The following is a 24,776-nucleotide window of genomic DNA, read 5'->3' on the forward strand; positions in this document are numbered from 1 at the left end:
ACCAGGTCCAGGACTCGAACCATGGTCAGCCATCTGGGAGTGTCCAGCACCTTAACCACCACGTCACCTGCTGGTCCCCGGTACTTTTCTTTTTTAAAGGATTATTTTTTATTTAATTTTATTCATTTGTTCATTTATTCATTCATTCTAGTTTGACCAGAGAGGGACAGAGTGAGAGACAGAGAAAAAGTGAGAAAGTAAGCCACCAGGTCCAGGACTCGAACCATGGTCAGCCATGTGGGAAACCAGCACCCTTAACCACCGTACCACCTGCCAGCCCCACCAATGCACAGTACTTAAACACTGTGATAGCCCAGAACTCGTCATGTTACAATCATATCTCATTTTCACACACATTCTCAACAACTGAGTCAATCAGTTAATTTAAAATCAATTTCCTGGTTCACCTAAAACTTTTCGTATGTGCAATACTTTTTCAGAATGACACGCTCATAAACATGTATTGCCTACTTGAATGGTACTTCACATACATGATCTTTTTCATGTTCACATTACCACCAAAACTTTATTTTCCCCATCTGTATAGATAAGGAAATTGAGACTGAGAAAAAAAATCAAGCAATTTGTCCAAGGTAACAAAACTGATAAAGGCAGAGCCAAGATGCCGAACGCAGATTTGTCTCGCTTCCAACTCCACATTGTTTTCATTTTCTGATCCTGCCATGTGGCACCTTTTCAGTACTTCTGAAACATATCTATACAGTCATTTAATTCTTACCCACCATGCTCGAAATTTCTTAATGACTGTATCACTGCCGGTGAATAACCCTACTCTTTACTTAACCTGGAAGGAAACTGAACAAAACTGGAGGTACTGCTTATGAATAGGCTCGTTTATACTCTGGGAAAAACTGGAACTACAAAAAACCATTTATTCAATTTGAATAAAGTAAATATTGATGCTAGGCCTTATATTAAAAGAGACTTGTCTGGCAAGTGAGTCATGTTTTAACAATAATTATATTAAAAGGGAAAAAAATGAAAGGGGTAAGTTAAATTAAAGGCTAATAAAATTTGGGAGGCAACAGCTCAATGTTTTCTTTTAAAGTCTGAAGAACACCAGATGTATGTTATATTGCATAAAGAGTCATTTCAAGAAGAGATTGTAACAACCCAACAGCAGGGTCAACACCAAGAACTGCAATGACACCCAACTCAAACATGCATAGGGAGAGTAAAGTTATTTTATTAAATCATGCACATCACGTGTGTTAGTGCAAATAGTTTAATCTGTACTCCAGAAATTCTATTGTACTTTATATCTTTACAAAATAGATTTAAAACAATTATTTACTTTAAAAAATGTAATTCTGAAGTTAAGCATTTCAGAACAATATTTGCAATAACCTATATACAAGAGGTACTGGGTACCACTGGCATATTAGCATTCTGTGGTGGAGTGGCTTCCTGCAACAGAAAATGATGAAATGAACTATATGACAGTATTTTTCTACAAGTCACCTGTGACTGATTCCTCCATGAATCTAGTGATCCTCCCAACAGCAATCCCGAACAGCTTAGAAATATAGCCTTTAAAGCATGAACAATGACCGCCAAACATCACAAGGCAAATTACACCCTAAACCCCTATTTCAATATTGGGCTAGACCCGTGGATTGCCACAGAACACTCAAGCCAATTCACTGACATACCCTCACAGTCTTCACTGACTGAAAAATTTAACTATGTGATACTTTAGGATATTCTAGGACCTAAATAAACTTTATTGACATACCATGGTGCCGCACAAAACCGTAGCTAAACTTTCACTTCTGTGTTTTAAGTTTATAACGTTGAACAGTGTTTAGGTGCTTCATTGTGCATGGGACACTATTAATCTTGGGAATAGTGCGTCTCATTAACAGAAAAGTCCCAATTAACAACAATGAAAAGAAAAGAACCGTTTGCGTACCCAATCAGGATATCTGTTGGTAGGTAACAACAGCTAACCTCCCACATGAATTAACTCTGAAACATAACCAAATTAAGTCAATAAAAGCTTATCTAAAGAGATATTAATTCTTTCTTCACTTAAACATGCTTGGAGGAACAGATGATAGAAAAAAAAATCATGCTTCCTAAAATGCTGTATATGAAAAAGTAACTTGGCTTTTAAAGAAAATATCTCTTTTAAACACATGAGGTTTAATAAATTACATTCCAATTGACTCAATAGTTTGGTTGACTGCACTGAAATTGTGTAATTACTGTGTTTTTGCTCCCAGAAATACTTCAGTTTGCTCAAGAAAATACACACTCTCATGGAAAGTTTTTCAAAGTTGATGTCCTCCACATCTTCAAGTCACATTCAGGCTAAACAAGCGTGCACATACTCTTCAAATTATAACAGAGTATTTTCCAAATGTATTTTTCCTTAAAAAAGAAAGAAAGAAAAAAAAGTCCACGCAAATAGTTGTCTCTAAGTCTTGTTCCCAATAGCTCAGTGGTTTTATAACAAGTAAAAATGGCGTAAATATGTAAAAAATATATATATATATGTGTATATATTTCAAACTGATTAGGCACTGAGCACACAGGGCCTCTCTTCCCATGTATGTACTGGTTGTTTGGTTTGGGTAGTCATCGAATCAGAAAAATGAATTATCTGGTAATCAGAATTCAGAGTAAAATACCCATCAATTTAATGTTATAAATAATTTGGTGTACCAAGAAGCCTACTTTAGGCCACCATAATATTCAGAATCTCAACATACTAATTTAAAAATTACATGAAAAATTGCAAGCAAATTATTGCTTACAGTAGAATAAAGTCACAATTTTATATCCTCTTCATAGACAGATACATTTTATATAATTTAAAGCAATGACCCTACGGCTGTACTCTTGCACTTCCGCTGTTTTAAGAGGTAAAAAGGAAGAAAACGGTTCTGTCTGTCCCCAGCATGAGTGTGATGCCAGCTTCTACAGGGAGGACGGTGTACGGACTCAAGAAACGTTCTCATGGAGAAGCTCTGGCCAGACCTGGCACATACAGCACGATGGCTGTCACCGCAACCAGGGCAGCCAACATGGGCATCCAGGGCCAGGGTTTCTGTGTGGAAAGAAACCAAGAGTCAATGTCACATTCTCCCCTCTTTTCATACCTAGTCACCCGTTGGTTCCAGGCTGTCCTGAATACACAACAGAGTATTGGAAAAATCTCATTTTTGCGTAGTAAGAATAAAGTTTATAAAGAAAGGAAAAATGTGAGGGGATGCGGGCAGGAGGAGAGGTATGATAGCAGGACCACCTTTTGGAAGTCTAATACATCCCAGGGAAAGTCCTGGGCACTTCTCAAGTTTTCTAAGATTTCAACTGAAATCTTAGAGTGACTTCTAAGAATCCCTCTGGATTCTGCCGGCTTTATTTACTCTGGTATCTATACATTCTCTATATAGATGCCTATAGTATATTTCTGCCTAAAATGTTTATTTCTTAGTAAAAACTAGACTTGCGTGCTAGGATGATTTTATACAAGGGGCTAGTGGTTAGCAAGAAAATGGTTTTGATCGTCTAACCTGAAACCACAAAGACAAAATTGGATAGGGTTCAAGACGGGTAAGTGTCATTAGGGACTCTGCCCGTCTGTTACTCTGGTAAAGACTGTCCAGTGTAATAAAGCCGTGTGACCATCTCAGCCACTCTGCTGACACACATGTCAGTGTGCAAGCATGGATGGGCTGTTCCCTGCTAACTTCCAAAGAGCTTTATATTATCAACTTGTTTTGTTGATAATTTCTTTCTTTTTTTAGATTTTTGCCACAGGGCATGTGTGTTCCCTGGAGAGACAGAGAGAGCAAAAGTGAGAAATCGCCCCACCAGAGGGAATGGCCACTTGGCAATCACTTCTCCTCTAGTCTCCTCTCAGGATTTTGGGCACACATGCACATGCACCTGGCATGAGTCTTAAGCTGCTAGGTCAGGGACTCAACCATGGAGTCTGGCATGTGGGATCCAGTGCCTTAACCACCATGCCAGCTGCTGCCCTGAAACTTATTTTTACTAGGTTTTCAAGAGTCTTACTGAAAAGCTGTTCATTTTTTTTGGGTTGTTGTTTGTCTTGTTTTTTAAATACTCCGATATTGCAGATCAGGGCTCAGAAAGATGTGTGATAGGCATTTCTCTCACCAGTCAATGCATATTGGAGGTTAGCCCAATTCATTTCCCTACTCTCATGCTTTTCCATCTTCACAGCCACAGTGTAAACAGGCAAAGGGTTGAAAAAAAGAAACTACACTATAGAAGGAAAAGAGGTAGGGAAGAGGGGGGAAGAAGCTGACTGAAAACTTCAAAGAGGCAAACTCTTCATTTCTTATTCAAATCTGATTAAACACACAATTGGAAAGGAGGTACTGTAAAAATTCATAGTTTACTTCAGTTTGCTAGAGATAAAGACTCAGTTAAAGGAAGTATATTAACAACTGGTTAGGTTGGAATTAATTCATGGTTAGCATTATACTACAAAGGAAACAAGACAAAATGTTATGTGATTAGTTGATCGTTGGGTTCACTGGTATGACACAAATACATGGCATACTAAATGAAGGGTTTGCTTCAGGTGATCGAACACCTGTGTGGTTCTGCCATGCACTATATTACAAATATGGCACAACAAGTGACAGGGACGAACAGACAAGGACTCAACAGTAGTGCTTGTACCTTTCTCTACCACAATGGACCGAAACACCAAAACAGGAAAGCCAGGAATAGGCCGATGAATACGGCTGGGACGGGTTGTAATATGGAAGGCTAAAGAAGGGAAGGGATATTAAAATCATTTTATGCTATGGAAAAAAAATCAGATAAGATGATTTAGACCCCAGAGGGGTAGGAGAGAGGGGAGGAAGACTGAAGTAGTAGAAGTATACCATTCAGGTTTTGCACTGATCCAAACATTTTAAAGACATCTAACACAATCCAGAATGATAAAGTGTGGTATAAAAATTGGCAAATAAACCAGTTTAAAAGGAACAGCTGGAGGCAAAGGGCAATATGTACGTCCTCTAGCTCGATGAAATGTAGCACATCAAAGCAGAGCAATGACGACACTTCACCAACTGATGCTCTGCTTGATAGTGCATTATTTCTGTTCCACACCTGAAATCTATTACTTGATAATGTACTCCCTTGGTAAATGGCTAAGGTTTACTTTATCCCTCTGTCAAGAAGTCTTTTTTCTCAATCAAAAAGTTTTGATTATGAAATGGTACTGTTTTCAAGTTTAAAAACATAAATAACTTGTGTTAATATATGCTTCCTCAATCAGACGCAGTGGAAGATAAACATTTGGACTATAAAGATAATAAGCAGCTGAAATCTCAGGGCTTTTTGTTACACTATTAGAATATGATTAATTTGTAAAACTTGAAGGGAATTACTACAATGAGTGTTATTATAGAGTAGTATTTTAGTACAATAAATTCAATACCACAAAAATGGGAAATTCACTCTTAAGGTGAATTGTTTTTACAACCGTAAATACTACTACCAAAGTGTCTTCAGAAAAGATTCAAATTAGTATAGGAGGATCCATTCTGATTATGCTAGATGTCTTCATAGATAAATTTAGCAGGAAGTGGACTGAAATGCCATAATCAAAGGGATATGAATTAATACAAAAGAGAAAAGTTAACCAAACCATTGTCATCTAATTTTAGAAGAGTTCTGTAATGTAATTTTCAAAAATAGATACAATCTCTTTTTGTCTGGCATTAAGTCTCCACATCCAATTCATTGATTTTTAAGTGGCTTTTATCTAAACAGCAAGCCTTTGCTGTCTAGAAACTAAAAATTTCTTTTGTGCAGGACAGTCGGACATACTCATGAGCATTCTGTGTGCAACTGCGTAACGAGATGGCCATGCAACATCACTCTTCTGTACTTGTGCTGCAAGTGAGGCAGAGTGCCTCCCTCCATAGGAAGCATGTGGCTTACATCTGCTGCAGTGTCCAAGCCATGACCAGAGTTTGAAATCAGTCAGAGCACAACCAACCACACTGAACATCTATCAGTTAGGGCCCACAAAGGCAATGATCACCAAAACATACAACACAACATTTATTTAGTGTCACATCTTTTTAAAGACCATCTGCCTTTTTAACAAATAAAAAACAAGCAAATGTTATTAAGTTCATTTATTTATACCACAATGTTCTAGTCCTCCCCCGTATACACACACACACACACACACATACGTTCACTCAAAAAGGCCTATAGAAACTCACCAAATATTTCCTAATATTCATAGGATGCCAAAGAGACACTAAGCTTTTTAAAAATGTGCCTTAGTGAGGACATTATTATATAAAATGAAAACCATAATTAAATCTCCATTTTTTATATAGTTGAATGATAAGGATCAACATGGACTACTCTTTCTTTTTTTTTTTTTTTTTTGAGAGTTTTTTTTTGCTATAGTGTGTGTGCAGTCCCAGAGAGAGATAGAGAGACAGAAAGCGAGAAATCACCCCCCAGGGGGGATGGCCACGCCGCAATCCCTTCTCCTCCATTCTCCTCTCGGGATCTTGGGCACGCACGCACACACACCCGGCGTGAATTTTAAGCCACCGGGTCTGGGACTCGAACCACGGTTGACTACATGGGAGTCCAGCGACATAGCCATTACACTAACTGCTGGTCCCAGGACTACTCTTTCTTGAAAGGGTACCCATAGTCCAGTGCTTCATTTCTCATCAGGGAAAAAAATGAGCCAGACAATGGCTTAGTGACAGAACTTCAGACTCATCTTGGGAAACCTTATAGTTTCCTTTTTGCTTTTCAATTTACTATAGGGTATGTGCACTTGCTGGTAAGAGATGGGGGCAGGGGGGAGTGAGAAAGCACCCTCTAGGGAGATGGCTATACTGCAACCCCTTCTCCTCTTGGGATTTTGGACATGCATGTACACACAACAGTGTGTTTTCCAAGACAGTGGGTCTGGACTTGAACCGTACAGTCGGCCATGTGGGATCCAGCCACTTAAACCACCGAGCCAACCTGGCTGGCCCAGAAAAGCTATAGTTCTTAGGTTCATTGTTTTTCTTTAAATAAGGTTCTTCCTCCCAGAAGTCCATAGGCTCTTCTAGGGTTAAAAGTTCAAGGAGCAAATTCTTACTCAAAACTTTGACAGCATGATGATTCCATCATGGAATTTCATAATGAAAATTGTATCGCAGGCCATTATTTTCCCCAATTAGTAATCAAGTCCTCTGAAAAATCAATTTCAATTCTCTCACCTGCCTCTCAATCAAAACTAAGCCAAGTTTACAAAGACTTACATTATTTCCTTTTTCTCGAAGCAGCTTCAGGTTGTCTTTACACTGTTTGAGCTCATCTGTGATTGATTGCTTTTCCTGCTCAGTCATTTCAAACTTCAACTTCAGTTCTGTGAGTACAGTCTGTGTCTTTTCATACTAAAGGCAAAGAAAAAAGAGTGTGCAGACTCAACTTAAAATGGGTATGAAGTTATGGTTCTAGTCAGGCTTATACACCAGACTCTATTTAGTCACCTGCAACACCAAACTCAAGTCTTTTTGTTTTAAGGAGGATCAGAATCATTTCACTCATCCTAAGAAATCCTTAAAGTTGACTTGATTCTATGCAAGGATTTTGTGGCCCCGGAGTTAAAACAAATTAATAGAAGTCACCATTTCATCATCTGTTTCTAATATAAAGGGTCACTTTTTCACCAAGTGAGCTATAGGAGAAAAGGAAAATTTCAAACTGAGCAAAAGCAAAGCAGATGAAGAAGAGTCCCAGAGCCTAACTAAACAGCAACATCAGGAACCCTGAGTTTATATCCTGGTAAGCAACGTCAGCTAAGCTATTTCAGTCTTGAGGTAAGAGTATTAACCCCCAATAGGCTTCCCTATTGGGTTTAAGATGTTCTGGGTAAATGAATTTTCTAGGTAAATGAAGCAAAGAAATACATCTAAAGTGTGTACCACTGAGACTGAGAACTTCCTATTTCTTGTCTTAAAAGATACAAGCAAAAATTATTTTAAAATTTTTGGAGAGTTTTAATTTCTTTATTTTTGCTATAGGGCGCATGTGCTCACTGGAGAGATGGAGAGACAGAAAGTGAGAAATCGCCCCCCAGAGGGGGTAACCATGCTGTAGTCCCTTCTTCTCCATTCTCCTCTTAGGATTTTGGACATGTACACACACATGCCCAGTGTGAGTTTTAAGCTGCTGGGTCTGGGACTCAAACCGTAGTCGACTATGTGGGAGTCCAGTAATGTAACCATTACGCCATCTGCTAGTCCCTATTAAAATAGCTTTAAAAAATCTGTTTCAGACAGAAATTCTTCCATAGTGACATATGCCACTTTCTGCTCTGGAAAACATTTCCAATGTATATACTTTGACTTTCAAACAGGTGACTAATGCAAAACAGTGTGGTTTGTTCCTACTTTTAATAGCCCCAGGAGACGAGAGTTCTAGACTGGCTCCACTTCTAGACATTGAAACTTCCACGCCAGCTGGGCTCCCGGTTAAGGAGCAGAGGCTGTTTTGCTGCTGACTGTGCCTTTGTCTGTGCCTCCACTGCCTCTCACTGCCTCTAACTGCCAGCCATGAACGTTTTAGAAGGAAGACAGAAAAACGAGGACTGAGTAAGAATAAATATACCATGAGTGTTCAACATCAGGTTCTTTCTCTTCCCTAAATGTAGTCTATGAGCATGGAAAGTTTCCAGTTCCTCTCTACCTATATCCTAGAAATTCTTCAATAAAGAATACCTTCATAACAGCGCTCCCAAAAAATGCAAATAGCATGGGGAGACTTAAGTTGAAGCTCATCATCATGATCAACAAAAATAAGTATTAAGAAGGATGCAAATGCATAAAAACACTGGATAGGAGGTGGGGACGGGAGTTAGGTTCAGCACAGAGGTTAAATGGGGTACAAAGAGAGAGGTAAAATAGAAACTCCCTATTACCTAACTGTTTCCAGAACAAGTTTGAGTAGCATGCCAGGGAATGAACTTAGGAGTCAGATTCATAGGCCTTACAACAGAGTTTTTCAGTTGATGTGAGGATCTGTGGACTTCTTTCCAGAAGGCAGAAGGTTACTGGCAGGCTGCCAAGGCAAAGTCAGTGGACCTAGACTAGTCTCTGCACCTTAGGATATAATCAATTCTCAACGAACCAGGATCTGATTCCTAACAGTGATTAACAAAAAGTAAGTAAAAAGTGCTTTGTTGGCCAAAATTTTCCCTTACTTCCCCCCTCTACCATTCTTCCATCCAGCCCGCCTTTACACCAAAGCACTTAATCATTTCTCCTTTCCAGGCGTTGAGAGGCAGAACTGCGGGAAGGCAGCTCTGCCAGGAAGACCCTGCTGCTGAACTCCAGCATGTGAGTGAGGTGGGGAAGGAGTCTGGCCGCCTTGCAGCAAGACAGTGAAGCCAAACAACTTCCTGGAGCCAGTCTTGGTAGGATGGACTTAGATGCTCAATGTTTCGTAAATTCTTATGTTACAGATACTCCTTTTGAGGTTAAAATATATAGATGCTTTCTAAAGACAAATTTAAAGAAAAAAATATACCATTTATCATTTTCTCTTCAAATTGATGATTAAAATGTACTTTTCTCATGTATTTGGTTAAGTATTCATATAAAAGCTGCCAGAAACACAGAATTTTACAAGTAAAACAAAGGTCATCACCTACTGCAGCCTTAGCCTCACACCCTGACTGGGTTATAATTTTTGTTCCACCTTGCTTTTTAACTTTGAGGTGAGAAATAGGCTCAGTCCTAATCAAGAGGGAAGTATCACGCAATATAAAACACCTCTGGTTCTTCTTTATGAAAATAATCGTATCTGGGCTTGCTCAGCTTGTAATATTTCAGCCTGTTACAGTGCTGAACGTATATAACCATGATAGTGTGCTCATTAAGCATAATTCTACCACAGAAAGGAAAACACAGGGAAAAATGTTGAAAGGGAATGTACGTGTGTTAGTAAAAGGCAATAATTCATTTGCAGAGGATTATACAGAGACAAACCTTATTAAAGAACATCGTAGTTACAGACTAGTATCTAATATGATGACATCAAGACAAACGGAAAGAGCAATTTCACATTACAAAGGAGTGTGACAACTACACATCATTTCACAATGGAAAACAGTAAACAGGAAAATAGAAAAGAAACATATCGACAAGATCAGACGTATTTTTAAATGTGCTGCATTTAATGCAATCCAAGACTGTCAACAATTTGGGTGCTGTGACAACATGCCACTGCCATTTGTGGAAACAGATAAAGCATTTTGCACTGACTACTCAGTGACCAAAAACAGGCAGACAAGTAATGCAACAAAATGGCCAATGCATTCATAATAACATACAACAGAATTACCTTCCAACCATAACATTCTTCCCAGATTTTGAAAGAATTATGGCATGTGGACTGGAAGGACACAAGTGCTTACAATATTGAATACTAGGATATTTAGTTTGGCACAAAATTTGTGTTCTAACCAAACAAAATGAGATTTCTCCTAAAACACATATCCTTAGTAAGGTAAAATAGAACATACTACAAAACCAATTACACACAAAAATAAAAAATGTTACAATTTTTTGTTTTTGTTTTAATGGAACAGACATGTAAACAGAAGAACAACAATCATCTCCAAATTCAAGATACCACAGGAAATGAAAGTGCAAAGAAAAACTGCATTGATTAAACAGATCTTTTAAAAACAATTTCGGGAAAATTCTTTATTAAAGACAAAGAGCTGTCTTCAACTTCTATTCAATTTATAAAGAATTCGTCATTTCAGAGTCAGCAACTGGGATGATCGCTAGGATAAGCTGTATCAGCCTTTTGTCCCCTGAGCTGGCCAGGAGTCGATGTAGGGAATTGTAAGAGGCAAGATTTAAACGTACTTCTTACCGCCCTCCTGTCAACTTCAAAGTTTGGAGAAGTGGAGGTACCTGTCTTGCTCAGGAAGAAGCTGACTTTCTTTCAAAGTCAGCCCTTACCATTTTTAACATGATTTTTTTTTGTTGTTGTTGTTAAAAGCCACACAAGCCAAGGTTTTAAACAAAATGACACAAAAAGTGAACATGCATATTTGTGAAGAAGGGGAAAGGAGGTAGAAGCAAGAAAGTAAAAGGTGGTAGCACATGTGTTTGGCTGGCTGAATAGGAGGCAAGTTTTTAAGTAACTTTGCAGGACCGTTTCACTCCAGAGTTCAGACATCATTAGAACATGGCCTCAGTTAGCTTTCCAAAAGCATTCTAAGTTAAATATGATACTCTCTTGGAAATATAAGCAATAGATTGAGGGATGTGGCACAAAGAACTTGTCATATAGATAAACTAACTGGTAGAGAAAAAAATGAAAATGTAATTTTGTAGTATTATGAAACCAAATCTTACTGAATTCTCCATATATAGACCATGAAACACAGCTAGAAATCAAGCGGGGACGCTCCAGGTTCAACTTTGTGACAGGTAATGTGACTTCTGAGTCCCTTTTCTAACTAGCATGGATATCTGATTTGCTTTTGCCTTTAAGTCCAACCATAATTGGGCTCATAATGTCTTTTCGCTTTACCTCTTTTTGTACATCCTTTGCCTGGTTTTCAGCCTTACTGAGAAGAGTTTTTAAGTCAGTTGAATCCCGAAGATGCTGTTCTTTCAAGGATCCCATCTGATTCTCAAGCTCTTTCCTAGTCATCTGAAGGATGCTGACATCACTGGTCAGCTCTAAACTCTGCTTCTGAGAACTGCAATAGAAACATCGACCAACAGTTATTCACAAGTGGAAACTGAACACAGTAGGAAGTCTAATTTCATATACATTTCACTGGGAGGGATCGAGTGGCTTTCAGAGGAAAAAAAAAGTGTAAGAAAGAATGATATTTTCAATAAGTGAAAAGCATTAAAATACTCAAAACAATTATGAGTTTAAAGTCAGTGCTATATAAACAAAGGCTGAAATTTTAAAAAGTAAATGCAGGAGGTAATTAGTTGTGTATTTTGTTTTATCAAATTATATTTTATTGTATCATAAAAAGATTCCAGTGAGTCTTCTACAGAGAAAGACTATACACATCTCAACTATTTTCTTGTAAGTTGAAGTACTTGACAAATAGAATGAGAGCCAGGAACTTTAAACTTAGAAGCCACTGCCAACCCAATAAAGATAAACCTGCTAAAATAAGACACAGCAAACGGGGGTGGTGGGGGGACGCGGAGGGAGCACAGGATGAAGAACGAGGAAGTCGAGTTCTAGACCTTGGCCCTGCCACCATTTAGCTGTGAGATACTGAGCAAGTCACTTAATTGGTACGTTTTTCTCTCTGAATAAACATTTCCTGGGTTCTTAGATCTTTGCCAGGCACCACACTATATAGACACAACTAGCACAAGCAGTTTCAGTGTCTGTCCTCCACTGTCAAACAGAAGGGCTGAACTTAATTAATTCTTTTTTTAAAAAAGAATTATTATTGGGACCAGCAGTTAGCATAATGGCTATGTCGCTGGACTCCCCCGTAGTTGACCGCGGTTCGAGTCCTGGACCCGGTGGCTTAAACTCACGCCGGGTGCATGTGCATGCGTGCCCAAGATCCTGAGAGGAGAATGGAGGAGAAGGGATTGTGTCGTGGCCATCCCCCCGGGGGGTGATTTCTCACTTTCTATCTCTCTGTCTCTCTTTGTCTGTCTGGCGAACGCATGCGCCCTATAGCAAAAACCTCTCCAAAAAAAAAGAACTACCATTATTAATTTGCTACATGACACAAGTGCTCATGAGAGAGAAAGACAGAGAGGAAGTAAGAAAGTAAGCCAGCAGACAGAGGATTTGAACCGTAGTTGGCCAAGTGGGAGTACAACACCCCAACCACCATGCCACCTACTGGCCCAAATTCAATGATTTCTGAGGGTGTTTGCCAGGTTAAGTTCTATGATTACTCTCTTTCTGTCTCCCTGTCTCTGTCTGTCTGGCTGGCGAGCACAACGTGCCCTTATAGCAAAAACCTCTCAAAAACAAAACAAAACAAAACAAACAAAACAAAAAAAACAAAAAAGTAGAACTGGGACCAGCAGATGGTGTAATGATTATGTTACTGGATTTCCACGTAGTCGACCACAGTTTGAGTCCTGAACCCAGCGGCCTAAAAGTCACACTGGGCAAGTATGCATGTGTGTCCAAAATCCCAGGAGGAGAATAGAGGTGAAGAGGTTGTGGTGTGGCCATTCCCCCGTCTCTCTTTCTCAATGGAGAGCACACACCCTCTATAGCAAAAAATATCTCTTAAAAAATGTAGAATTAATATCATCACAATTGTTACTATAAAAATATAATGAAGCTTATTATTTTCTTTTCTTTTTTTTTTTGGAGACGTTTTTGCTATAGGGCATGTGCGCTTGCCAGACAGAGAGAGGCAGAAAGATAGAAAGTGAGAAACTATCCCCCAGGGGAGACGGCCACGCCGCAATCCCTTCTCCTCCATTCTCCTCTCAGGATCTTGGGCACGCACGCACACGTGCCTGGCATGAGTTTAAGCCACTGGGTCCGGAACGCGAACCGTGGCCAACTACGTGGGAGTCCAGCGACATAGCCATTATGCTAACTGCTGGTCCCAAGTTTATTATTTTCTAATATCTCTATATTACTTTCCCTTAAAGCTTGTTTTCTATGAAAACCAACCTTATTTATTTATTTACTTCTGAGTGCTTTTTGCTATAGGATGTGTACACTTGCCAGAGAGACAGAAAGCGAGAAATCCTCCCCCAAAGGTGATGTGGCCACACCATGCTTTTCCTCCGTTCTCCTCTCAGGATTTTGGGCAGGTACACACACACACTCAGCATGAGTTTCAAGCCACTGGGTCTGGGACTTGAACTGCAGTCAACCATTTGGAAGTCCAGCTCCTTAACCAGTATGCCACTTGCTGGACCCAGAAAATGATTTTAAATTACTGAGTTTTCACCAACCTTAATGTTCTCCAGAAATATAAACACGAGGTTAACAAGAGAGAAATGACCTCTATTTTTGTTGTACTGGGAGAAGGAAGCTGGGATTAATTAAGAGTGATTTCAATAAGAAATATGTACTCCTTTCATACTCTGAATTAAAATATAAACATTGTAGAAAAAAATAAAAATATGGACTGGAACAGATTTTTAACCAATTTAAACTTAAGTTTAAACAGACCAAAGTTGGTGCAAAACAGAACTCCACTAAATTTTCTGGAATAAAGAAAGCGCATTCATCAGTTTGCTTATAAGGTTCTAGAGTACTTGAATGATTTAATTGGTTTTAGAGAATTCTTGATCTTACATATTATTACTCTTTATAGAACCCTGTTAGATAGTCATAAGCTGAATTTATTCCTCTCAGTAGTACCAATTCTTTACTTCAGCTACCTCCTGCTCACTCTTATTAACAAAAGGGATGGCTGGAATAAAAGAAAAACAATTTATATTTAAAACTTGTTACCATTCAATTATAGGGTAAGTTCAAATATCAGTTATAGACCTTGCTATTTAAGGGTTTTTTTGGGGAGAAGAGGTATTTAATGGATCTGTATTTCATGACTACACCATGAGGGAAGCACATATTGGACAGTAGTGGTGGTAAAAGGAAAATGCTGAAGAATTTATCTGGGAAGGTAAACCAACTAACATCTGGCTGAACATTTTGTTCCAAAAAGGCATTTCAGTATCAAATTTCAATTTAATTTCAATGAAAATTTAAGATAAAGGATTGTTTTGAAGCTAAAAAAGAGAGAGTTTTTGCATACTTGTGCAATTCTTTTTCTTGCCTCTGTAGTTCTGATGACAGCAAAACATTTTCCTTTTTTAGAGAACGGCATTCGGTCTCTAATACATTCCATTCCTTTCTCAGCTTCTCTAGTTCACCTAAAAGGGTCCCAAAACATATTTGTTAATACAGGAACATAACTTCTATAATAATTCCAAGGACAGAGGGTAATACTTCATAGAACATACTCCCTCCCACTTAAAAGCATGTAGGTTACATCGATTTCACATGACTATTTGACTCCTGTTACTTTGCATCTATACCTTAAGGACGTTTCATCATCTTGAACTTGAATAGTAATTTTTTCTCTACTTCACTTTTTTAAATGTTTGTTTATTTACTGAGAGAGAGAAAGGAAGACAGATACCTGACAGGATAAGGCCTTCTAGCCAGCCAGGATCCCATGTGCACCTGCTGGCATGCTCAGTGTGTTCCCATAGACCTGGGAACTGAACTCGGGCCTTCCTATATGGCTCCAGTGTCACACAGTGACACCCTACCACCTGCAACACCACAGCTAGGCTGCCACTTCAGCATTGTAAGACAAATAATTTTTCTTATATTTGCTTGTTTGTAGTATAAATGTATGAGAGAAAGACAGAGATAGATTTTTTGGGGGAGACAGGATCTTGCCCTGTCAAAATCTTCCTGTCCCAGTCTCTCAGCTAGCTAGAACCATAGGTATATCCCACTGTACTTGGCCCGTTCAGGCTGCGCTGGGAACCAAACCTGAGCTTCCTCTGTGGCCTCAGCCTTCTAGTAGCAGCTCCTTAGCGGCATGTGCCACTGCAGTTGAGCTAAGACAGACACATTTAAAAATGTTATCACATAGGTGTGTTTGCCTTGGAGGGGGGTATAGAAAGAGGGAAGGTGAGAAGGCACCCCCCAAGAGGAATGGCCATGCTACAATCCCTTCTGCACTCTCCTCTCAGGATTTAAGGCATGCATGTGTATGCAACTGGCATGTTTTTCAAACCTCAGGGTCCAGAACTTGAACTGCACTGTCGGCCATGTGGGATCCAGCCACTTTAAACATCATGCCACTGGCTGCCTCCCTCCCGCCCCTCCCCCATCTTTACTAGTACTTAAATGAAATGTATAGTTGTAAAAAATATATTTTATTATATAACTAACTTTCACACCTGAAGAACATGCTTATAGCTCCAGCATAGAAACACTGCTTTAAACAAGTGACTGCTATCAAGGAGAAAAATGCCTGCAGGTTGTTTTGTACAAGTTAAAAAGCTGCGGTCAGGAGTTAAGAGCTTCATGTAAAACATGGTTACTCACCTTGTAACCGTGTTGCTTCCTCTTTCTGCTGGTCCTCGCACTGTTGACATCGAAGCTGAAAACTGTTTTGCAGACTCGTGATTTCTTTCTCATATTCAGACGCTGCTTTTCGCCACCGCTCAAGCTCAGCTCGCACCTTCTTAAGCTCTTCTTGTAAAGAAGCAATGTCAGTGTCCCGCTCAGAGGCAGCCTTTTCTGCTGCTTGATGAAGGAGCAAAATTTCATCTTGGGCACTTAGCAGTTCATCTCTACTGCTTGTGATTTCACGGTCCTTCTCCTCCCGGAGATTCTCAATATCGATGTGCAACCTTTGCAGTTGGGCTACAAAAGTATATTTATTCATTATTTTCTTAGTCCATAGTGATTAAGAATAAAAGAACAGCCCATACAGAACTATAGCTACTGCACGGCCCAGGCTGTCATAACTGTGCTTTTGATTAAACTGTACAAGTAATCCATGTTTGATGCGAAAAATCTCAAAATAAGGATACCAAAAAGAAAAAGTCAAAAAAAAATTTTTTTAAGAGGTTTTTGCCATAGGGCACATGCACCCACTGGAGAAAGAGAGACAGAGAGACAGAAAGAGTGAGAAGGAAATTGAGTAATCAACCTCCCGTGAGTATGGCCACACCACAATCCCTTCTCTTCCATTTTCCTCCTAGTATCTTGCGCACATACGCACACACATCTGGCATGAGTTTCAAGTCACAGGGTCTGGGTCTTGAACCACAGTTAGCCATGTGGATGTCTAGTGATGTAACCACCACGCCATCTACTGGCCCCAAAGTATTATTCCCCCCGCAGAGTAAATTCTTTCTCACATTTCGATATTTATTCTTCTAGATTTTTCCTATAGATTTAAATGCATAGTGAAAACAAACATTAAATACAGAAAGAGCATAATCTAGACAGTGTTCTCTATCTTTCTGCTGATGAAAATCTTTCATAAAAATAGGCTGGCAGGTGGTGTGTGGTTAAGAACACTGGACTCCCAAATGGCTGACTGTGGTTTGAGTCCTGGATCTGATGGCTTGCTTTATCACTTTCCTTTTCTCTCTATTTCTCTGTGTCCCTCTCTGGCCAAATTAATATAAATAGACAAATTTAAATAAAATAATTCTTTTAAAAAAAGAAAGAAAATCTTTCACACACACAAAAACAGCACTATAACTTATTTGGTCAATCCTTTATTTTAGACATTTTTGGCTTTTTTTTTTTTTTTAAAGAGAGATTTTTGCTACAGAGTGCGTGTGCTCACCAGAGAGAGAGAGAGAAAGCAAGAAATCACCCCCCAAGGGGGATGGCCACGTCACAATCCCTTCTCTTCCACTGTTCTCTCAGAAATCTGGGTATGCATGCACACATGCCTGGCATGAGTTTTAAGTCTCTGGGAGCAGGACTTGAACTGTGGTTGATTACAAGGGAGTCCAGCGATATAACCGTCATGCCATCTGCTGGCCCCAGCTATTAAGTTTTAATTACTGTATATGATACTACTCATAATGCAACTCTGATTATTTTCTTAGGGTGAATCTTAGAACTGCTTGAACCAATAAGCATTAGTTAAACATTTGATGTTCTCGTTCAGGTTTCTCTTAAAATGTCAGTTCCTTAAAGAAGCCTTCTCTGAGGATTTACATAACAAAGTAATAGCCATCTGTCATTCTCCGGCCTTTAATGCTGCTTTCTTTTTCTTCACAGCCCTTATTAAACATCGCATTACATATTTAAATTGTTTTTTAACTTTCCCACTAGATTGTACACCTTCAGTGAGTAGGGCCTTTCTCTTGTTCACTGCTCTATCCCCAATACCTGGCAGAGTAAATAATCAAGAATTACTGGTTAAATTAATGAGTCTGATTGATTAGTGAGTGCTATCTTTTTTTAAAAAAATTATATGTGATAGCATGTGTGCATGCGGGTGCGTGGGAGGTAGAGGGGAGGGAGAGAGATTTAGAGAGGAAAGGAAGGGACAGGGTACCCGCAGGAAGATCTTGTTACACCACAATTACCTTTCCCCCAGCTCTTCAGCTCATCAGGATCTTAAATGCCCACACACTGGCGTGTTCTCAGGCTGACCCAGGACCCAAGCTCAGCAGTGCAGTGCCGTATGCTACTGCCTGCACTGTCCAGGCTGGGCCCGAAGAGAGAGGGGCGTGTGTGTGTTTAACTTTATTTGCCAGAGGGCATATGCTTGGTGGAGAGAGATATAGAGAAAAAGTGAGAAAGTATCCCTCCCCCAGGAGGATAGCCACACCGGAATCCCTTCCCCTCCATTCTCCTTTTAGGATTTTGAGCATACACACATACATATCCCTGGTTTGTTTTTCAAGTCACCAAGTCTGGGACTTGAACTGCACAGTTGGCCATGTGAGACCCAGTCACCTTAACTGTTGGCTAGCCTGAAGAGATATATTTTCAAAAGATTAGATCTTGTGCCCACGTGACTCAAACTGTAAACAATTTGTAGAAAATTATATTTGGTTCAGAACTAGAATATTGGTCTTGGCTTACTATAACACAGGGAAATGATAGAAAAAAAAATAATGAAGAGGATTTAGGGCTAGGAGAGGGATAGTTTGTCACATAATTAAACATTAAAGAAGATATTAGACCTTTTAAGTTTATAGGAAGGATTGAGAAATTATAGTTAAAAAAACCTGAAAAGGCACAATGGCCAGAAACAAGACAACCACACTTCTGATATTAAAATCCTAAAATATACATGCTGGCACTAGGGGATATTCAATGTCACTCAGTCAAGACAGCTTTATGACAAAAGGCAGCACTCTTAGAGAAATTTTAGAGAAAATTGCCCATACATACTATAGGATGGAAATATAGATTCAGATCAGACTTATACCAGCTAATGAAAAATGGCATTAAGTCATGGTAAGAGATTTCAAGTTAAAAACACATATGACCTATCCCAGAAATTTTGACCATAATAAATTGAAGGTTTTTTTAAAAAACTTTTTTAAAAAATAATTATTTTGAATTTTATTTATTCATTTACTTATTTTATTTTGACCAGAGAGAGACACACATGCACCTCACGTGAATCCAAGTCACCAAGCCCGGGACTTGAACTGCAGTCAACTACATGGGAGTCCAGCAACATAGCCATTACACCAACTGCTGGTCCCACCAAAATAGAATTTTTTAAAGAAAAAAAAAAATACAAAAATCCTTCACCAAGAATTTAGTGATAGTGTTAGATTTGGGGCCAGCTCCATGGCACAACAGCAATGCAATGCTTAAGAGAAGCTGGATCCCACATGGCAGCCATGATTCAAATCTGCAGCCCAGACAGCAAAGCATGTATACCAGTGCCCAAGAGCTGAAGGGATGGAAGACTACAGGAAGGGAATTACAGTATGACCGAACCTTGTGCAGGGTGCTTCTCCCTCCCTCATTCTGTCTCTTCTCTCTGAAACATGTGTGTGTAAATGCCCCCTCTCTCTCACCCCCCATATATATATATATGTATGGACGTGCGTGCACATGTGTGTATACACTGTCTGAATATACACACACACACACACTCATAATATATACATACATTATATGCACATACATTTATACACATTATATCTCTATCTATCTATCTATTTTTCTTTTTTTTTTTTTAATATTTTTAATAGTCGGGGGCTGGCTGTGGCCTGCTTGTTAAGGCATCTGGATTTCACATGGCTGACCACATGGCTTGAGTCTCGGACCCAGGACTTGAGAAACACAGTGAGTGCTTGTGTGCCCAAAATCCCAAAAGGACCGAGAAATGGAGAAGGGATTGAGGCATGACCCCTTTGGGGTGGGGTGTTTTCTCCCTGTTCCTCTGTCTCTCTCTGGCAAGCGCATGTGCCCTCTGGCAAAAAAAAAAAAAAAAAAGGGTCATGGAGAAGAACCAAACTAATAAAAAAATGGGACACCGCCTTGTACTCTTACCTTCTATTCCTATGAATTACTGAGAACTAATAACAATCTCAAATTGCTTTGTGCTGTTCCATACCTTGGAGAACCTGAATTTGTTTAGTGGATTCCTCTACTTGATTTCGATAGGCTTTTCTTTCTTCTTCCAAAAGAGCTAAAAATAAAAACACAGTATATCTAATTTGTAAGTTAATTAAAGTATTCAGAAAACAATTTCTCTCTCTCTAGGAGAGAATTCTCCCTTTCAGAGAGAATTTCTTAGAAATTCTAAAGATTATCGAAAGAAACAAAAGTTAGGCAAAAGTATTATCAGTATTAGCAGCTAGATAACTTAAGGATTTTAGGAGCAACAACTAGTGTTAAGTAATAAATCTATCCAAGCAAGTGTGAGATTTTCTAGACCTTGTTTCACCAAGATAATATGGTATATTCTTCATATGAAAAGCATTTCTGATAACTGTTAATTAGCATTTTGAGCTTAAATTAAAAACAAAAAGATTTAAAATTCTCAGGTTGCCTGCCAAGCACACAGTAAACATTAAATAACTGCTGTATATGTGCTGAATATTTTTTTATTGTAATTATACATATCAGCCTGGACACTTCAAAAGGTTTAAATTAAGTCAAAATTAATTCTAATTTCTTCAAGAAGCAAGAAAAGAAGGAAATTGTAACAGAATTGTTCACTTTCCTCCTAGGATGTGGATTTTCCTCCTGGTCAGGAAGATCATCTTAGGGAACATGAGGACTCTACAGGCCATTCACTTTCTGCTCATTTTAAAACTCTCTAAGATTCTACACTATTGACTACAACTAGGTAGCTACTGCGAATGATTTGGAAACGTAAACTTCAAGGAATACTGCAGACACCGCTGACTTTTGACACCAGGGATAAGTGGTCTAAGAGGAAAGGAAGTGGCTGAGATGTTAGAAGATTCTAGAGTAACTTTGCCTGGTTCTTCTCATTTCCTGATAAACATAGCGCCATAAAATCTCAAGAAACACATATTTCCTTTGTCTTGTACTGAGTAGCTAGCATAAGAAATTAGAATTAATTTTCACTTAACTAAAATGTAGAAATTTGTATTATTTTTTCCTTTTGTTGTACTTAATATCTGATCTTACTTGGTCTTCACAACCACGTGAAGGAGGTAGGTAAGACACCTGTAACTCTCATCTTACTGATCTGAAACATAAGTTTTGAAAGGTTAAGTGGATGTCCCAAGATCACATCTAAAGATATTGTCGGCCTAGAACAAAATACCATGCCTCTGGACTAAAAGTTTATACCGTGTTGCCTCTAAAGAATCAAAGGAGTCTTGATCTCACCTTGAAGTTCAAAGCATTTTTGTTTACTTGCTCTAGCTAGCTCCTGGGCTTCGATCAATTCCTTGCGGAGATGCTGAATTTCTTGTTTTGTCTCAATTTCTGACTGTGCACCCTGCGAGTCATCTGACAAAAATATGTTTATTTTTAAAGCAAGAGTTAGTATCACACTATAATCTCTACAATCAAAGACTGGCAATCTGGTCCACGTTTCAACATGATTAGTTAAACAACATAGCATAATGGAGTTAAATAAAATTTAGAAGCAAATTATAGTAAGCATTTTAGTCATTTTACTGTAGAGAAAGAATACAAATACAATTAAATATGCATATTAGTAATTCATGGTGATGGCACTACTTTATATAAAATTCAACGAGATGGGCATAATACTATTCTCCAATGGTTTTGAAATGTCTTGATAACAAGGCATAAAAAAAATCATTTGGATGAAAATGGAAAAACAGAGTTTCGAAAAGAAAAGAGTTTCTAAAAGAAACTATTCTCCAAGAACAAGCATTTTAGAATGATTACCCTAGTAGAATACAAAATCTTGGGTTGTCAAAAACCAGGATGAAAGCTCTACTATTTCCACTTTGTCAACGTCATTTCCCCAACACCACAGCATAACAGATAAATACCCACAGAGTTACTAAGTAATGTAATGTATACGATTTTATTGAAATAAACTAAGTCTAGCATATCTCAAATATGCCCTCTCACTTAATATTTCTTCTGCAGTCACATTACTTATCTTGCACTATATTAAAACTTTCTCCCTGAAACAGACATAACATCAGGTAAGCCAACATTCTTATTCTGCACTCCATTTGAGTATTAGTTTAATTTACAAGTACTTCACCCATAACAGCTCTAATCCAGCATTAAATATTTATTGATAAATCTTTACAGCACAATTATATTGTCTTGGATATTATTATCACACATATTTTCATACTCATAGATTTTTATCCTATTTTTCGTTTGCAAAAATATTGATTCTGGGGATCAGCAGTTGGCGTAATGGCTATGTCGCTGGACTCCCATGTAGTCAACCGTGGTTCGCGTCCCGGACCCGGTGGCTTAAACTCACGCCGGGCGCATGTGTTTGTGTGCCCAAGATCCCGAGAGGAGGATGGAGGAGAAGGGATTTCGGCGTGGCCATCCCCCCTGTGGAGGGTGATTTCTCGGTTTCTGCCTCTCTTGTCTCTTGTCTTTCTGGCGAGCACACATGCCCTATAGCAAAAATCTCTCCTCACCCCCCCCCCAAAAAAAAATATATATTGATTCTGGGTTCATCTATGATAGTAAGCCCATCAATTTGTCCTTCAAAAGGTCTTTTGGTCAGAGTTGGGGGAAGGAGAGAGAAATAAACTTTTTACAGTGGTAGAGATCTTGTCATATTAGCTACAAAATTTCTCACATTATCCATTGGCTTTTGCAATAACAGCCCTAGCCCCATTTCTGAATTTGTCATTATGTAGGACAATGCCATTATTTTTAGAAATATTTCGTAGAGAAGGTCAGGATGGCTACATCTTACGTTCAAGTGGCTTGACCAAAAAAAAAAAAAAAAAATGAGTAGAGGGGCAAGCCAGTAGCATGGTGGTTAAGATGGCTGGAACCCACATAGCACAGTTCAAATCCCAGATCTGGTGCTTAAGAAACACCCTGGGTGCATGTGCCCAAACTCCTGAAAAGAGAATGAAGGAAGGGCCAACAGGCAGCGTAGTGATTATGGCACTGGGCTCCCACATGAACAACCATGGTTCAAGTCCTGGACCTGGAAGCTTGCTTTCTCATTGCCCTCCCATCTTGCTTTGATGTCTACAACAAGTTAAAAAAATAATAATAAATAAAATTAAACAATAAATACTTTTTTTAAAAAAAGAGAATGGAGGAAAGGGGACTGTGGGGTGACCAACCCCTTAGGGGGTGCTTTCTCACTTTCCTTCTCTCTCTCTGTCTCTCTCCAGTGAGCACACATGCCCTGCAGCTATTTTTCTTCAAGGTGAAATTCTTTTTATTTATTTGTTTTTGAGAAGTTTTTGCTATAGGGCATGTGTGCTCACCAGAAAGACAGAGAGAGATAGACAGAAAGCGAGAAATCACCTCCCTCCCCACCCCGGGGGGATGGCCACACTGCAATCCCTTCTCCTCTCGGGATCTTGGGCATGCACGCACATGCACCTGGTGTGAGTTTAAGTCACTGGGTTCAGGACTCAAACAGGGGTCGACTACATGGGAGTCATAGCGTCTACGACAACTGCTGGTCCCCATTTATTTACTTGTTTATTAGAGGTTTTTGCTATAGAGCACATGTGCTTGCTGGAAAGAGAGAGACAGAGACAGTGAGAGGGAAAGTGAGAAATCACCCCCTAGAGGGGATGACTATGTCACATCCTTTCTCCTCCATTCTCCTCTTGGAATCTTGGGCATGTATGCACATGCACCTGGAGTGATATTCAAACCACTGGGCCCAGGACTCAAACTGTGGTCAGCCATGGAGGCGTCCAGTGAAGCAACTAGTGTACCATCTGCTGGCCCTAGTTTTTTATTTATTTATTTAATTCAACAGTGAATTTTACATTTTTCCATCTGTCAAATGTTTCCTCCCTTTGCACCTCACACCCACCCTCCACCACTCACTATACACCCACCACCTTCCCCCATATATTCTCTAGCAACGACACTCATCCTCTCCACCACCACATTTTCAAGTCTCTCAACCTCTGCTGTACCACCCAGTACAAACTGTGTGGGACACATAACGTGCATGTGTCAAAGACTGGGTCACTTCACTCAACAGCAAGTCTTCTATATTCATCCATTTTGAGTAAATGATAAGACCTCGTTGTTTCTTATAGCTGTGTAACATTCCATAGCATATGTGTACCACAGCTTTTCAACCCAGTCATCAGTTTTTGGACACTTAGATTGGTTCCGTGTTTTAAATAATGTAAATAATGCTACAATAAACATGAGCAAATGTCCTTCTAATTGAATGTTCTCCTATCATTTGGGTAAACAAGACATGGGATTACTGAGTCATATGAAAGTTCTATTTGCAGGTATTTTTAAATAAAGTATGTATGTATGCATGTATTTATTTTGAGAGATTTTTGCAATAGGGTACATACATTTGCTGGAGAGACAGAGACAGTGAGAAAGAAAGTGAACAATCACTCCCCCAAGGGGGATGGCCACAAAGCAATCCCTTCCTCCATTTTCCTCTAGGGATCTTGGGCATGCACGCATAAGCAACTGGCATGAGTTTTAAGTGCCAGGTCTGGGACTCAAACTGCAGTCTGACTATGTGGGAGTCCAGCAATGCAACCATTATGCCATCTGCTGGTCCCAGACTTTTTGTTTTTGTTTTTTAGGTTTCTGCTTTAGGGTATGTGTGCTCGTTGAGGGGAGATTGGGGT

The 24,776-nt window shown here is 39.2% G+C and overlaps 1 protein-coding gene across 14 annotated transcripts in view; it reads right to left on the reverse strand.

The window, feature by feature from the left end:
- Positions 1-1,185: 1,185 nt before the first annotated feature.
- SLMAP (sarcolemma associated protein) overlaps positions 1,186-24,776 on the reverse strand; it is a 160,126-nt gene continuing 136,535 nt past the window's right edge. For 10 of the 14 annotated variants that reach the window (XM_014584422.2, XM_006169183.3, XM_027768554.1 and 7 more), the window contains 7 exons: positions 21,352-21,474; positions 20,102-20,176; positions 16,093-16,413; positions 14,783-14,900; positions 11,590-11,761; positions 7,299-7,433; positions 1,186-3,073 (listed from right to left, as the gene is read on the reverse strand). In XM_014584422.2, the coding sequence (XP_014439908.1) occupies positions 2,981-3,073; positions 7,299-7,433; positions 11,590-11,761; positions 14,783-14,900; positions 16,093-16,413; positions 20,102-20,176; positions 21,352-21,474 (1,037 nt within the window). In that variant the 3' untranslated portion in view covers positions 1,186-2,980. Of the gene's footprint in view, positions 3,074-4,680; positions 4,771-7,298; positions 7,434-11,589; positions 11,762-14,782; positions 14,901-16,092; positions 16,414-20,101; positions 20,177-21,351; positions 21,475-24,776 lie in introns of all 14 variants that reach the window. The other 4 variants (XM_027768550.1, XM_027768547.1, XM_027768555.1 and 1 more) reach the window with 2 other exon arrangements.

Source organism: Tupaia chinensis, unplaced genomic scaffold (assembly GCF_000334495.1).
Source record: "Tupaia chinensis unplaced genomic scaffold, TupChi_1.0 Scaffold146828_1, whole genome shotgun sequence".
Lineage (NCBI taxonomy): Eukaryota > Metazoa > Chordata > Mammalia > Scandentia > Tupaiidae > Tupaia > Tupaia belangeri.